The sequence below is a fragment of the Rosa chinensis genome, chromosome 2, assembly GCF_002994745.2.
Source record: "Rosa chinensis cultivar Old Blush chromosome 2, RchiOBHm-V2, whole genome shotgun sequence".
Lineage (NCBI taxonomy): Eukaryota > Viridiplantae > Streptophyta > Magnoliopsida > Rosales > Rosaceae > Rosa > Rosa chinensis.
In genome coordinates, this window is record NC_037089.1 from 47869279 (window position 1) to 47883814 (window position 14536).

The 14536-nt window shown below is 39.7% G+C and overlaps 1 protein-coding gene and 2 long non-coding RNA genes across 5 annotated transcripts; 2 read left to right on the forward strand and 1 right to left on the reverse strand.

Moving 5' to 3' along the window:
- Positions 1–3980: 3980 nt before the first annotated feature.
- Positions 3981–13850, forward strand: LOC112190801. Its single transcript, XR_005806920.1, has 5 exons — positions 3981–4487; positions 4609–4857; positions 5253–5912; positions 6006–6129; positions 13686–13850. It is a non-coding gene; the product is annotated as an uncharacterized LOC112190801 (long non-coding RNA).
- On the forward strand, positions 10265–10604 carry LOC121051784. Its single transcript, XR_005806921.1, has 3 exons — positions 10265–10317; positions 10422–10484; positions 10565–10604. It is a non-coding gene; the product is annotated as an uncharacterized LOC121051784 (long non-coding RNA).
- On the reverse strand, positions 11035–13046 carry LOC112190799. Of its 3 annotated transcripts, none has more exons than XM_040515092.1 (5): positions 12780–13046; positions 12341–12390; positions 11938–12109; positions 11583–11675; positions 11035–11434 (listed from the first exon to the last, which is right to left on the reverse strand). In XM_040515092.1, exons 3-5 carry the CDS (start codon positions 12097–12099, stop codon positions 11204–11206), a joined length of 486 nt encoding a protein of 161 aa, XP_040371026.1. In that variant the 5' UTR covers positions 12100–12109; positions 12341–12390; positions 12780–13046; the 3' UTR covers positions 11035–11203. The 3 variants fall into 3 exon arrangements, with proteins under 3 accessions (XP_040371026.1, XP_040371027.1, XP_024186045.1); XM_040515093.1 differs by having other exon boundaries at positions 12278–12390; XM_024330277.2 differs by lacking the exon at positions 12341–12390.
- Positions 13851–14536: the final 686 nt, after the last annotated feature.

Sequence of the window (14536 nt, forward strand, 5' to 3'; positions counted from 1 at the left end):
CCGTCAGCTCGCGGAACAAACACTCGTCCCCCTTTGGCCATCAATATGCCATCCTCCATCCAAAACCGACGGCTCTTCCCTTCTTTCACCATTTTCATGAGGGATTGCGCCACAGAATCCTTCTCTAGACTCTCCTTTATACGTTGCTTGATGTCGGTGGCAATGATGCTGCTCGACAAAGTGGCCAACACCTTGAGGGTGGCAAGGTCAGCCTTGCGACTTAGAGCATCAGCAACTTGGTTTGTGTGCCCAGCCTTGTGTTCGAAATGGAAGTCGAACTCCGCAAGCAACTCTTGCCATCGAGCTTGCTTTGGAGTTAACTTCGGTTGGGTCAGAAAGTGGCTGACGGCAGAATTGTCGGTCTTCACCAGGAACTTTGACCCCAACAAATAGTGTCGCCACGTCCTCAAACAGTGAACTACGGCTAGCAACTCCTTCTCCTGAGCCGCGTACCTCCTCTCAGCTTCCGAGAGTTTATGACTTTCATACGCAACAGGATGCCCCGATTGCAGCAGGACTCCCCTTAAGGCAAAGTCAGAGGCATCTGTTTGCACTTCAAATGGCTGACTCAGGTCGGGTAAGGCAAGGACCAGATATTCCATCACGGCCTTCTTCAAATCTTGAAAGGCCTTCTCGCAATTACTACTCCAGTCCCATGTCATTCCCTTCTTCAAGAGTTCAGTTAAGGTGGTCGTCTTCTTTGAGTAGTTCTCAATGAAGTGTCGGTAGTAATTAGCCAACCCAAGGAAAGAACGTAGTTCGTTCACATTCTTGGGGTTTCGCCACTCTTTTATGGCTTCTACTTTCTCCATATCCATCCTGATTTAACCCCTTTCAATAATGTGACCTAGAAACTTGATGGTCACTTGCGCGAAGGAGCACTTTTCGCGCTTGACATACAACTGATGGTCCCGCAACCGTTGGAACACCAACTTTAGGTGCTCTACATGTTCTTCTAGGGTAGAGCTGTACACCACTATGTCATCCAGATAGACTACCATGAACTTATCTAAGTACTCGTGGAAGACTTGGTTCATCAACGTGCAGAATGTGGCTGGCGCATTGGTCAACCCGAATATCATCACCAGGAACTCAAAGGCGCCATAATGGGTGACGGACGTTGTCTTGGGTTCATCTCCTTCTGCAATGCGGACTTGATAGTACCCCGACCGGAGGTCTAGCTTTGTGAAATACTTGGCACCACTGAGTTGGTCAAACAGATCTGCAATCAGAGGGATCGGGTACTTGTTGCGCACCGTGACTTTGTTGAGGGCCCGATAGTCCACACACAGTCTCCAACTTTTATCGTGCTTCTTTTGAAACAACACGGGCGCACCAAAGGGGGCTTTAGACGGCCTAATGAATCCTGCCTTGAGCAGGTCCTCAAGCTGTTTTCGAAGTTCCGCCAGTTCTGAGGAAGCCATTCTGTAAGGCGCCTTTGCAGGAGGTTTGACCCCCGGAAGCAGTTCAATCTCATGGTCCACACTCCTTCTCGGGGGTAATTCCTTGGGAAGTTCGGGAGGCATCACGTCTACATAGCTCTCCAATACCCCCTCGATCTCCTTCGGAATCACTTCTCCTTTAATCTCATCCCTTATCATGGGAACTGCTACATAGGTAGGCTCATCACGCTTTACGCCTTTCTTGAACTGGAGGGCGGACAAGAGGCGGGGTTCACTTGGTTGTTCGATTCTTGCGGGAACAACACACGGCCTTTCTCCCATAATGAGCAAGTGTTAGGCACTAGGAATGGGAATGGCTTTGTTCGCCAACAAGAACTCCATTCCTAATATGACATCAAAGTCGTCCATCTGAACAACTACGAGGTCGGTCTTCCCTTGCTAGTGACCCAACTTGAGTGATACCCCTCGCGATAGGCCCGTCGTGGGTGAGGCCTTTGAGTTCACAGCTTTCATACGGCCCACATCGTTCTCCAACTTCAACCCCAACCTCCGAGCTTCAGCTTCTGACATAAAGTTGTGAGTGGCCCCTGTGTCAACCATCACACTCTTGGCTCCTTTCCCATTAATACTACCATCTACGAACATCAAGCCTTTAGCTTGGGACTTCTTAGGTGATCGTGGTTGTTTCTCCACCGCACCCAAGAATCTCAAAGCTTCCATGTGACCAGGTTCCTCCTCCGGCTCTTGCTGATCCTCTATTTCCTTCAATTGAATATGAGCCTGTAGAGCAGAGAGAGCAGTCTTATGAGGGCATTCATTCACTCTATGAGGTCCTCTGCATAAGAAGCATGCTAGTGGCTTTGGAGCATAGCCCGAGGGATTAAAAGGTCGAGGGGTGAAGACCCCTGTCGAGGCAACAAGCTTGGACGTTGCCGTGTCCCTCGCGTTCACTGTTCTCCTGTCCCCTCCTCCTGAGTTGGAAAATTTGGACTCCGCTCCGCCACTTCTACTCGGTCCGGGCCTTACATTTCTGTTGACAGTCGCATTCAAAAACGGTTGAGTCTTTTTAGAAGAGTTCTCCTCGAATGTGTAGTCAGTCAACCTTTCAGCAGCAGCTTGTGCGGAGGCCAAATCTTGGACCCTCTACCGCTGAAGTTCAGTCCTCGCCCATGGCTTTAAGCCTTCAAGGAAATAGAACAGCCGATCCTTCTCTGACATATCCGGGATGTCAAGCATGAGCACAGAGAACTTGTTCACAAAGTCTCGGATGTTGTTGGTGTGCTTGAGCTCCCTTAGTTGTCGTCTGGCAATGTATTCAACATTCTCAGGGAAGAACTGAGCCTTGAGCTCCTTCTTAAGGTCTTCCCAAGTGTCAATGGTGCATACTCCCCTTTGGATGTCATTATACTTGGTTCTCCACCATAGTTTGGCGTCTCCCGAAAAATACATTGTTGCCATGTTCACCTTCACCTCTTCCGAGTCTGGCTTTACTGCTCGGAAGTATTGCTCCATATCAAATAAGTAATTCTCAACCTCCTTGGCATCTCGCGCCCCTCCAAACGCTTGAGGTTCTGGTATCTTTACCTTCCTGTAGTCCGTCACAGGTTGGTTTCCCATCGCACGGATGGTCAGGTTGAGCTTGGTACTCATCTCCACCAGCTCGTTCCTGAATGCATCAATGGTGGCTCGGACATCTTCTGCCATATTGTCCACTATCACCTGGAGTGTGTCAAGGGCATCACTCATTGCCCCCATTTGCTCGTTCGGAACGAGAGTTTCTTCCTCATCTCTCTCCCTTCCGCTTCCTCGAGCTTTACATTTCTCAAGGGCCACAACTCGGTCCTTCAGGCTCTCCACCTCTATCATCCGCGCCGCCAACCCATCTAGGTCGACGCGGTCCAACACATTGGTGATATCAATCAACCTGTCGGGCACCCCCGCAAGTTCTCCGAGTTGCTGGTCATACCAATCGAATCTTTGTTGGTTTGTCATCCTGCTTGTCATCGTAGTGAGCTTCTTGAGCCGAGTTGGCTCTGATACCAACTGTCACGGGCCGAACTTTGCAATGCGCAAAGCGGACCGTGCGGCACTTGCTAGCAAGCAAGTCAGCCAAGTGAGTACCTTGCAAGGAACAATGAAAGCCACACGATATTAAAATAGTGCTAGCAACAAGCAAGAACACAATTATATAAACGTTGGGCAACCACGAAGAACAATGATTAATCGAAAGGAAAGATCAAAGGGCAATCTCACGAGACACAGATGATTGAATAATTCCTCTTTTATTGATGGTAAGACGGCAAGGAAGGCAAAAGTACATGTGCTTACCTATACTAGTTCACTAGTCCAAACTATGCCGACTAGGAACTCCTCCCCAAAGAGCATATCGGCCTTACATGAACATGACAGGAGGAAACATGAAAAAGGCCGAGGAGACTAATGCTAAAATAAAATAAATTACATAATTTGTAAATTACCAAAACATCCCTAGCACGCAAGCAAACCAACCAAAGGCTTGACTAATGACCCTGGACAAGGTTGCTTGCGGCATTACAAGTGCGGCCCCTAACACATAGCTTCTATCATAAACTTGTGGTTTTTTTCATGGCTTCAGGCTGAGTCCTTGCAGAATACTTTTGTCCCTTTCCGCAGAATTGATATAATAATCAATGCAGTTACTGCAGGCTCAAAGATCCCATGCTTCCTCTGATGCTGGAACCCAGCTCCCCCTATCCAGTGGAGATGTCTTCATTCTGTTGGCTTTATTTCTTCAAAATTTGGGTAAGTACAAAGCAGTGTAATAATAAGAACTAGGAAATTCAGTGATAACTATAGTACCTTTACCAACATCTAATTCATTCAACCATTCACTTGAAATACTTGAAGTTCAAAAAGGAGGTTGTGTGAATAGTAAAATTATGCAAGTCTGTAGTAGGTTTAGTGTCTCTATTGTTTAAAGCAATTAACAAAATTAAGTTGCTTGCATGAGATGAGATTGATAACTAAATGCAATAAATGATAATATTTGGTTATGGAAATGCAGAAAGGACTGCAAGCAAACTCCTATGTGGAGGGACTAGGGAGGTCAGGTCTTTTAAGTTCTGATAATTCGAGTCCACAGAAAAAAATGATCCCCGACCTCAGGTACTGTTTGTTTTATACTGAAAGGACTGCAAGCAAACTCCTATGTGGAGGGACTAGGGAGGTCAGGTCTTTTAAGTTCTGATAATTCGAGTCCACAGACAAGATGATCCCCGACCTCAGGTACTGTTTGTTTTATACTGAATAAAATTTCCAGTACCCCTTGGGTAGGTTGGAACTGACTGTCTTCATTTAGTACCTCTTATAGACTATAATTATTCTCAGTACCTCCTGCTGTACCGCTCACATTTAATCTAAAAGCATTTACAATGGCATTGGGATTTTCAAGCTGATGGGTGGGATATATGCTTTGGTAAGCTGCAAAGATCTTATCATAACTTGAAGTTTCTTGGTTTGTAATTGTGGCATGAATTGGAGTGGAAGTACATTTTGCAAGTTAAATTTGAAATTGCAAGCGACTTATTTTCAGAAGATGTATTCTAGTCTATTTCTTCGTGTATATATATATATATATATATATATATATATATTCCTCTACAAAAACAGCCCTTATTATTTTATATTCAGATTCTTAACATTCAAGTACGTACTCTATGCATAGCTTGACAGTGAGGGAAAAAAATAGATATTTGGAGTTACACATTTAAGATTTTGCAATTGCAAATATTGGTAGGTTTAACTGTACATGTTCGATCAATCTGCGTCTTGATATTGCATATATCCATGTCAAACTGAAGTCATGTGCAGTTTTCTATCGCAATCCAATTAATTTCAGATGAATTCATCATAAGATCATTCAACCATAGTCCAGCTAGAGAAATCGAACCATTTGCAGAACAACATTTTATGTCAGAGGATTATCTAACAATGAGAATGCATCGTCAAGAAAACTCTGCACCCATTGTCGGATTGATGATGTTTTACCAAAGCTGGGTACTTTCTTTTCACTTATCTCAAGTAGATTCTCATCAGTTGACCTTTGTAATCTTTGAGGGGCTTGATTATTCACTTGCTAGTTTGGCCACATTATACTTTGGCATGGGAGACTATTACCTTAATGACTTAATCTTTTTGGGGTATGAAAGAGAAGTTAAGAGTGGACGTGACCTCGAGTTCCATTCCATGGAAACATTGGAAATGACTCTGAGTGGCTTGTTAACATCGAACTGGTAAATTTTGACTTTTGTAAAACTTAGATTAGCAGTTAGTTGAAAGCTTCATAATATATTGCTTTCAACTTTCTTGGTTTGTCTAATATACTAAGGTCATTGCCTAGTAAAGCAGTTGAGTCATCTCTTCGAGTGGTTGGAGTTGATCAAATGTATTTTAGGAAGCTATGGGAGGTTGTGATCATGAGCTGTAACGTGAGGAAGTTCCCCACCAAATTGTCTCTTTGGTTGTACCTAGGTTGTGCTTTTGTCGGTTAAACTGATTCAACTTATGTCTTCATCGGATATACGTACGGCTATATCACTCTCTTTGTTTTTCCTCCTTTTGTAGGATGGTTGTGGTGTATTTCAGGTGGTTAATTGGTGGTGGAATTGATACTAACATCATTCATCATGTGGATTATGATAATTCTTGTGGCTTGCATCGAAGACTGTTCTGTTATGCCATCTAGAAAGTAAGAACTAATGGTCTCATTTTTGTATTCATGTTAAATCTGTCAGAGTTAATAGTTACCATGAGGGAAATTATTCTGTGGTCCAGGACCACCACGTGGCATGCTGACATGGTGGTCCCAACGAATACCCGCGCGACATGTGGACAGATGCTAAATTGACAGAATTCTCAATTATGTTTAACTGTTCCGTTTGCTTGCCGTTTAGAACTGAAAAGTCTCAAACCTAAAAACCTAAACCACTTATATTCTACTGAACAGTCAATCTCAAACCTATTCTTTTGAAAACCCTTAAGCGGGAGAAGAGAGGTCTTCAGCAAATATCTTCAATGGCAATTGATTCAAGTAAGTTAAACTTATCTCCCTATTCTACGTTGTCATCAATGAAAAATCATTCAAATAACTACTGAAACTTGAAAGCAGGTCTATTGATGTTCTTTTTCATTCTTCTTTTATATTTAATTTATGGTGTCGATATATCTAGCTATAGGATCGTTTTTGCAATCGACATATATATATATATATATATATATAATTAGGGATCGGATTGAATGTTTAGTCCACTTTAAGGTTACGCTTGGTTTTAAATTTGGGATACGTTGTTATATCCTCAGCTGTTGGAAAAAACCAGAATGATTTGTTGAAGACGAAGGTGACCTTGGTAGGTTTAGATTGGGGATTTGTTTATTTTTTTTGGCACCGCTGTGATTCCAGCTTTTCCCATTCAGAAGAGAAGAACTGAAAAGGCAACTCCTTTCTTAATTTCCATCTCTTTATCTTTGTCATAGCATACTTAAACATGCAGTCCCTTTGACAACATATGCTATGACTTAAACACAGCAGGCTCTTTAGATTGGAGATTTGTTTGATGTTCCCATCTTTTACAGAATACACACCATACTCCTTAGTTAACGGTAGTTCTTTGTGGATATGAGTGAAGTATATATGATCCTCTTCAAATGGTGAATATTCTCCAACTGGTAATACATGCGAGTAAAGCTATATATATGGGCATTGGTTGATATCAGAATGTGAGTAAAGCTATATATAGCATAATACTACGGTACTGGTTGATATATATATATTTTTATGGCCATTGTTGATTTTTTTTTTATGGGCATTGGTTGATATCAGAATGTGAGTAAAGCTATATATAGCATAATACTACTGTACTGGTTGATATATATATATATATATATATATATATATTTATGGCCATTGTTGATGTTAGAATGTGAGTAAAGCTATATAGCAAAATCCTACGTACAGTCCTGGTTGATATATAGTTAGCTGCCATGTCTACCTGCCTCACTACTTTGGTTCTAACTTTCTTTTCTTATTCTTGTATATAATTATAGTCATTGATGTGGAAAGTGATGATGAGAATAATGAAGGTAATAACCGGGAAGATCCAAGCATTGTGAATCGTCAAGGAAGTTTCGATGAAGATGATTTGTTTGGAAAGATGGTGTGTAGTGAAGTGGAAGCCTATGAATTCTATAACAGTTATGCTACAAGAATTGGGTTTAGTGTTCGAAAGGGAAAAAAAAGAAGAGATGCAAAGAATGTTGTTCGACAAATTAACTTCATGTGTTCAAAAGAAGGTTTTCAACAGGATAGTGATCCTTCAGAAACCAAAAGGGCTGATAGGCTAGATACAAGAACAGGTTGCAAAGCCATGATCCGATTTACATTAGCAGAGGACATGTGGAGAGTTTCTCACTTTCATGCTGAGCACAATCACGAGCTTGCTAAGCCAGAAGAGAGACCATTTTTAAGATCAAATAGAAAAATGTCTGAAGCTCATAAAGGGGTGATAAAGACCATGCGTGATGCTCGTATAGGGACCATAAAGACATACTCATATTTAGCAGAAGAAGTTGGCGGATCTCAGAATGTTGGGTTTACGAAGAGAGATTGCTATAATTTTGTGAATAATGAGAAAATGGCTATGTTTGAGGCTGGAGATGCTCAAAGCTTAATCAATCTTTTCAAGCGTAAGCAAACTGAAGATCCTATGTTCTTTTACTCAGTGCAAGTGGATCAAGAAAATCGAATGACAAATTTCTTTTGGAGAGATGGTCGATCAAGACTTGATTATGAGTGCTTCGGAGATGTAGTAGTTTTTGATACTACATACAGAACCAACAGGTACAACATGATTTGTGCTCCTTTTGTGGGTGTTAATAACCATTGGAAAAATGTATTGTTTGGATGTGCTTTTCTATTGGATGAGACAACTGCTTCATTTAATTGGTTGTTTGAAACATTTTTAGAGTCAATGGGAAATCAACCACCAAAGACCATTTATACTGATCAATGTCAAGCAATGGCAAATGGCATTAGAGATGTTTTTCCTGGTACTTGTCACCGTTTATGCTTGTGGCATATATCGTTGAATGCAACAAGACATATAGCAAGCTACTTAGGAATCCCTGACTTTAAGAAGATGTTCAATAAGTGTCTTTATGGTTGTGAGACAGTTGCAGAATTTCAGTCTACATGGGATGAGTTACTTGTGACATTTAATGTTACAGAGAATGAATGGTTGAAGAGATTATATACACTACGGGAAAAATGGTGTGCAGCCTTCACCTTAGACACTTTTTCTGCTAGAATTCAAGCTTCACAAAGAAGTGAGAGCACAAATAATGTGTTCCATCATATATCTGCTGCAAGAATGAGGCTTATTGAATTTGTGCATCACTATGATAAGCAAGTAGAAGCCACACGCTCAAGTGAATTAGAAGAGACTTTTCGTTGCACAAATGGCGTACCTTCTACTGCTAAGAGGAGTACTAAACTACTATATCATGCTGGTAAAGTTTATACAAGAAAAATTTATAATTTATTTGGGACTGAGCTTACCGCTAGCATGGCATTCAAGATGGATGAAGTTGATACTAATGGAACTATACATACTTTTGAATTGAGTCAGGAGGGTCGCAATAGAATTTATGTTGTGAAGCTGAACTCTTCAGATGACACAATCACATGTAGCTGCAAGATGTTTGAATCTATGGGATTGTTGTGTCGTCATGCTCTAAGGGTATTGAATGTCAGGAATGTTACTAAGATCCCACCCCAATATATATTGAAGCGTTGGAAAAAGGATGCAAAATCTGGAATTGGGGCACAAGAACATGAAGCATTATTACAACAAAAGGATAAACCATCAGTTGTATTGCGTCGAAATAATATGGTTAGAAAAGCTTATGATATATTGAGCAAAGCTGCAATGACAGAGAAGGGTAGTAAAATTGCAATGAAAAAGTTGAAAGAGATGGAAGAATTAATTGAAAAGGATGAGCTAGAGTCAAAAGGATTTGATCACAAAGAAAGCAATGAGGCTTTGAATGATAATGTTATTTCTGATGATAATGAAAGTGGCTTCCCAGTTAATGAGACACCATTATTGGATCCCCCATGTGCAAGGCCAAAAGGGATGAGTAATGATAGATGGAAAGCATCTGTGGAGAAGCGAAACAAGAATACATCTAAGAATACCGTGTCATCTAGTAAAAAAGACGGTATGGGAAAGCAGCAAAAACAGAAGGATAGGGCAGCAAAAGATCCAGTCTCATCTAGTAAAGGTAATAGTGAGAAGAAACAAAAGGAGAGGCCATCAGAAGATCCAGTCTCATCTAGTAAGAAGGTTTGCAAGAGATTGTCAAACACTAATGTGCATCCATGTTTGCCTCCATCTAATCAGGCAAGTTAATATGTCCGATTGACACTTAGTTTGCCTATATTTAAGTAATCTTAGTTATTGGATATATCCTAAAAACTAATTTTTTGATCAAAATTTTGTAGCTTTATCCATCTATGAGCTTGTCGACAATCAATACTCAGGGATGTTTGCCTCCACCTAATCAGGTAAGCTGTTTATGTCTGATACTCACCTTTCTGTGCTCCATTGTCTAGCCTAAATATTTTATGGTTCCAATTTACAGGCCTCCCTTCACGTACCATATGATTCAAATTTCTTTAACACATTGAATGTGTTGAGGAGTACAAGTAGGATTGACCAAATGGTATGTTAGTTTTAAGATTTTTTTTTAATCTCATTGATACTAAAAATTATGTAAGCTAATTTTATAGGATGCAACATTTTCTTATTTATTGTAGGGTTCTGATTCTAAAGCATTCAATCAGCCAAATGTTTCTTTTACTAGCATGCTTTTGAGTCAGGTATTGGTTGATCTCATTGTTGAAGTACTTACAATTACTTAATTAGACTTTTTTTTTTTTTTAGAATCTAAATTAAAAGTTCTAACCATACATTATGATCATAGCATACATCTGGAAGCACTTATGCCCCAAACCATCCATTCGGATCATATTCTCAACCAAGCCAGGTTTGGATCATTTGTTTAACCTTTTTCTGTCACATTTAGGCTTTTTTAGTTAATATATCTTTGACTAATGTACAATGTAGGAGTTGCATTCAACAACTGATGAGCAGCAGCAAGGTTCAAGTCATATGCCATATTATTTACCATAAGGTAATGCTAATTCTCAAACAAATCTAACTTTTAATGTAGGTATTTGGCATGTCTTATTATTTAATTTCATGTATATTTTCGGTGTAGGTGGGTGAAACTATGGGAGAGACCACATATTGCAACATCTACATATGTTGAGTCCAGATAAACTTTGTGTAATGATCGGAGATTATTTGAAGCTAATGTCATGGCAACTTCTACCTTTTGTTATGGTCTATGTTTCCAGAACTATGAATGTAAACTGATCAATTCTTTTTCAAAGAAAATGATATGTAAGATAATTATTTTGAGAGTGATTGACGAATGGCCTTTTAGCAACAGTCATATTTTATCAATAAGATCTTTTTGTGCATGTTCTAAAATCATCAGATAGGGGGTTTATGTTGTGCCCCATTTTGCCTAATTAAACAAGTACACTCAAATAAACCAGTTCGTTGATCAATTATAACAACATAAACCTTTTTTTAACATTTAACGTCACACATTACATGCAGATGAAAACTACCCACATAACCAGAAGGGGATTTCCATCAATAACAGTTTCACTCGTGTATACATCAAATAGCTTTCCATCAATCCTGCCAAGCTTCCCTTATCCCTTTTTTCATTGGATTGTAAACGTAAGGTCTGTCATCTGTATTTGTTGATGTTGAGCCACTTAAGGTGCTTCCTTGAAGCACATTATTATTATAACCCATTGAAGACCATTCAACAAAGTAGGACTGCATATCCCCCAAAGAATGAAACAGACTGCTAGAGTTTCTCAAGAGAGCATATCCCCCAAAGTGTAACAGCGTACGGATCTGCACCAATGAAGAAAAATCACACAGCAATACTGAAAAGCTTACCACACAGCAATACGGAAGAGCTTACTCAGAGTCAACCGGCCATAAATGTCACTAGTTTCTAAAATGACATAAATTTTTGCAAGAAAAACTATAGCATACATACCTGTATAGAAATGAATAAGTATACACTGTGATTAAGCTTCCAATGGCCTAGCTCACGAGCTAGAACAGCTACAATTTCCTCATCATTTTTGCACTGCAAGCACTCATTTTACACACATAAATACCATTTTTCTACAATGATATATGCAACAACAATCTAACCGAGATAATACAAGTTTTGATAATTTTTTGGTGTGAAATTAATACCTACTGGATCAGTGTATCATAAAGGACAATCCTCTTGTTCTTAAAAATCCATACATATTAGCTATTTGTTTTTGGTAAGAATATTGTTCCTGCTGAGAAAGAGGCAAAAGGGATAGACCAAGAATTCTGAGCAAAGATGATCAACTTACAGTTAAACCAGTATGGACAAAGCCCGCAGTATTGTAGTCAAGTTTCTGCAGTTTCCTGCCATCCTCCTCCACAACAGGAGCAGTATTCATAAAGTAAGGCTCTATTTCACTCTGAACCTCATCGGGTATTTTGGATAATCTCCTAGTCAGTTTATTCATCATCACCCACACACTGCAAAAACATCACAACCCTAATCAATAAGCATTTAAAATACCATTTAACTTTGCAATCATTCTAGCTAACTGAATTGTCAAAAACTCTGTTGCATCTGCACCATGTGCCATAGAAAAACATTTCTTAAATTTATTTTGGCAAAGAAAAGAGGAGAAAATAAGTAACTGGAGGCTCTTGTTAAAATTTGTCCTGTTTTGCAATCATGGATAATCCAATCATGCCGCATACCATTCTTCCCTGGGGCACTAACCCAAGTTTCAACTTGAACAACATCACCCCTGTAACATAGATTTTACTAAAGTCCATCATGATATATAGGTAAGATGAGAAAGTCCAAAAAAATTCAGAACAACGTAAACAACTTATTAAACAGTGACAATGCATTATCAAGGAAATTTCCAGTTTTCTACAGATATAATCCCTATTATTATTAACCTTCCAAAACCAAGGCAAAATCCGATAGAACAAATTGCTGAGTCCATAAGTTTGGTCACAAAATCATGAACAAAATGGAAGTTGCTAAAGATAGCTATGCTTGGAGTCCCTTTAAAGATAGGCATTGAGTTCGACGTAATCACAAAAGAAGAGAAAATGGGTAAGTCAGCATAATCCCAGATTGCTACAAAATCTAAAATTGCAGATATCTGTTCAAACGGTTCCTCTTTACCAAGTAAAATAGGGCAAGTCGGCCGTACACGTCGCCGTCACCAGCCCTGCCCCTCGTGTCCTCTCCGAAAACGCATCCGGTAGATACGACGCCGTAAGGGCACCATCAACACCAGCTTCGAAGAATCTTCCCGAAGCACCATCGGCTCTGGGAGGTCTCGCCACCTAGAGGAATCGTTTTCCACACAGCTCCAACCCACGAGCCAATTCTGCAGATCTAACAAAGACGAGAGCTGAGCAGTTTAGATCTGGGGTTTTTTTTTTTTTTTTTCCACTGGTTGTTTCTCTACTCGACTTCTATTTATGTTTTAGTTTATTAGTTCTGAAACGGAGAGATGACGGAACCGTTAAACATAATTGAGAATTCCGTCAATTGACCAGCGTACACATGTCGCGTTGGTATTCGTTGGGACCACCATGTCAGCATGCCACGTGGTGGTCCTGGACCACAGAATAATTTCTCTTAACATGAAGAGTCTGTTGCATAGTTTATTGGTTGAACCTATTGCTGTGTTGGCAGTGTCGCTGATATTTACGTTGTTTACTTGGATAGTAAATTTGCCATGTCAGCACTTACCAATTGAGTGAGTGTTCAATGGTATTAGACAGCCGGTTTATGTTAACTTTCAAGTTTCAAGTACTCTATGCATGGTTTATGGGTAAATTAGACATTGTCTACCTCTGAGGAGTTAATATCGTCTAATCTTTTATTCTTAAAAAAAAAAAAAAAAAAAAAAAAAAAGGTACTCTATGCATGGTTAGACGGTCAAGAAAAATATATATACTGAGATACCATTCTGTGTTGCAAATGTTGGTAGTTTAAATTGTGTTCTACCATTCTGTGTCTTCATCTGTGTATGCCTATTCTTGTTAAAGTGTTTTAAGTCATTGCATCTTGCTGTCACAGTCCAATCAAATTTCAGGTTCTGTCATGAAAAGTCGATGAAGAGAAATTGAACCTTCTGCAAAACAGCACTCTATGTCAGAGGACTATCGAGAAATGATAATGCACCATGAAGAAAACTCTAGCAGACATTGAACATCTGCAAAACAGCACTCTATATCAGAGGGTTATCGACTTATCGAGCAATGATAATGCACCCTCTTACCAAAACTAGGTACTCTTTCTTATTTATTCTAGCTAGAACATTACTTCCATTTCTATTGGCAGTCAAAATTACTTGATATATAAAGTGTTTCTAGCATCTTGGTTGCAACTAATACAGTGTCATTGATGTTTCTATTGTTTTAGATGGACAGAAAAATTGCAGTGCCAGCACTTGCTGTTGAACCAATTGAGTGCAAATGCAGTGGTCCTCACGGACACTTGGAAGTGTTCTTTCGATGGTCTTCACAGCTTCAACAATTTTTGGTTTTCCTTTTTGAACAATTTGCCCTTAATTTTTGTTTGCTCGAAAAACTTCTGAAAGGGAATATCCACATTGAATGACCATCACGTTTGCTATTCAAGATGCTGAGTTAAGTTTCTTTTTAAAATCTTTGCTATCCTTTGTATAAATCAATTGCGCAATACAAGAGTAGAAGAAAACCTAAAAAGGAAAGCAAAGCTACATCTCAATTGCCAATCTCACCCTAGCATAAACCAACTAATATGGCGTTCCACCTTGATCAACTACAGAGAAGCAACAAATGTTGGCCGGTGCCTGGCTCCAAATTAGACAGAGTTGCTACACGACGTTGGTCTCTGTAGTTGATTGTGGCTTGCTTTTTGTCTCTATGGAATCTCCATTATTAATC

Excerpts from the sequence above, each read along its gene's own strand:
- LOC112190799 (XM_024330277.2), bottom strand. The coding sequence starts at position 12,099 with ATGATGAATAAACTGACTAGGAGATTATCCAAAATACCCGATGAGGTT. Across the intron at positions 11,676-11,937 it reads TTGTCCATACTGGTTTAACT|TGCAAAAATGATGAGGAAAT; the intron begins GTAAGTTGATCA and ends GAGTGCTTGCAG. Across the intron at positions 11,435-11,582 it reads ACTTATTCATTTCTATACAG|ATCCGTACGCTGTTACACTT; the intron begins GTATGTATGCTA and ends TCATTGGTGCAG.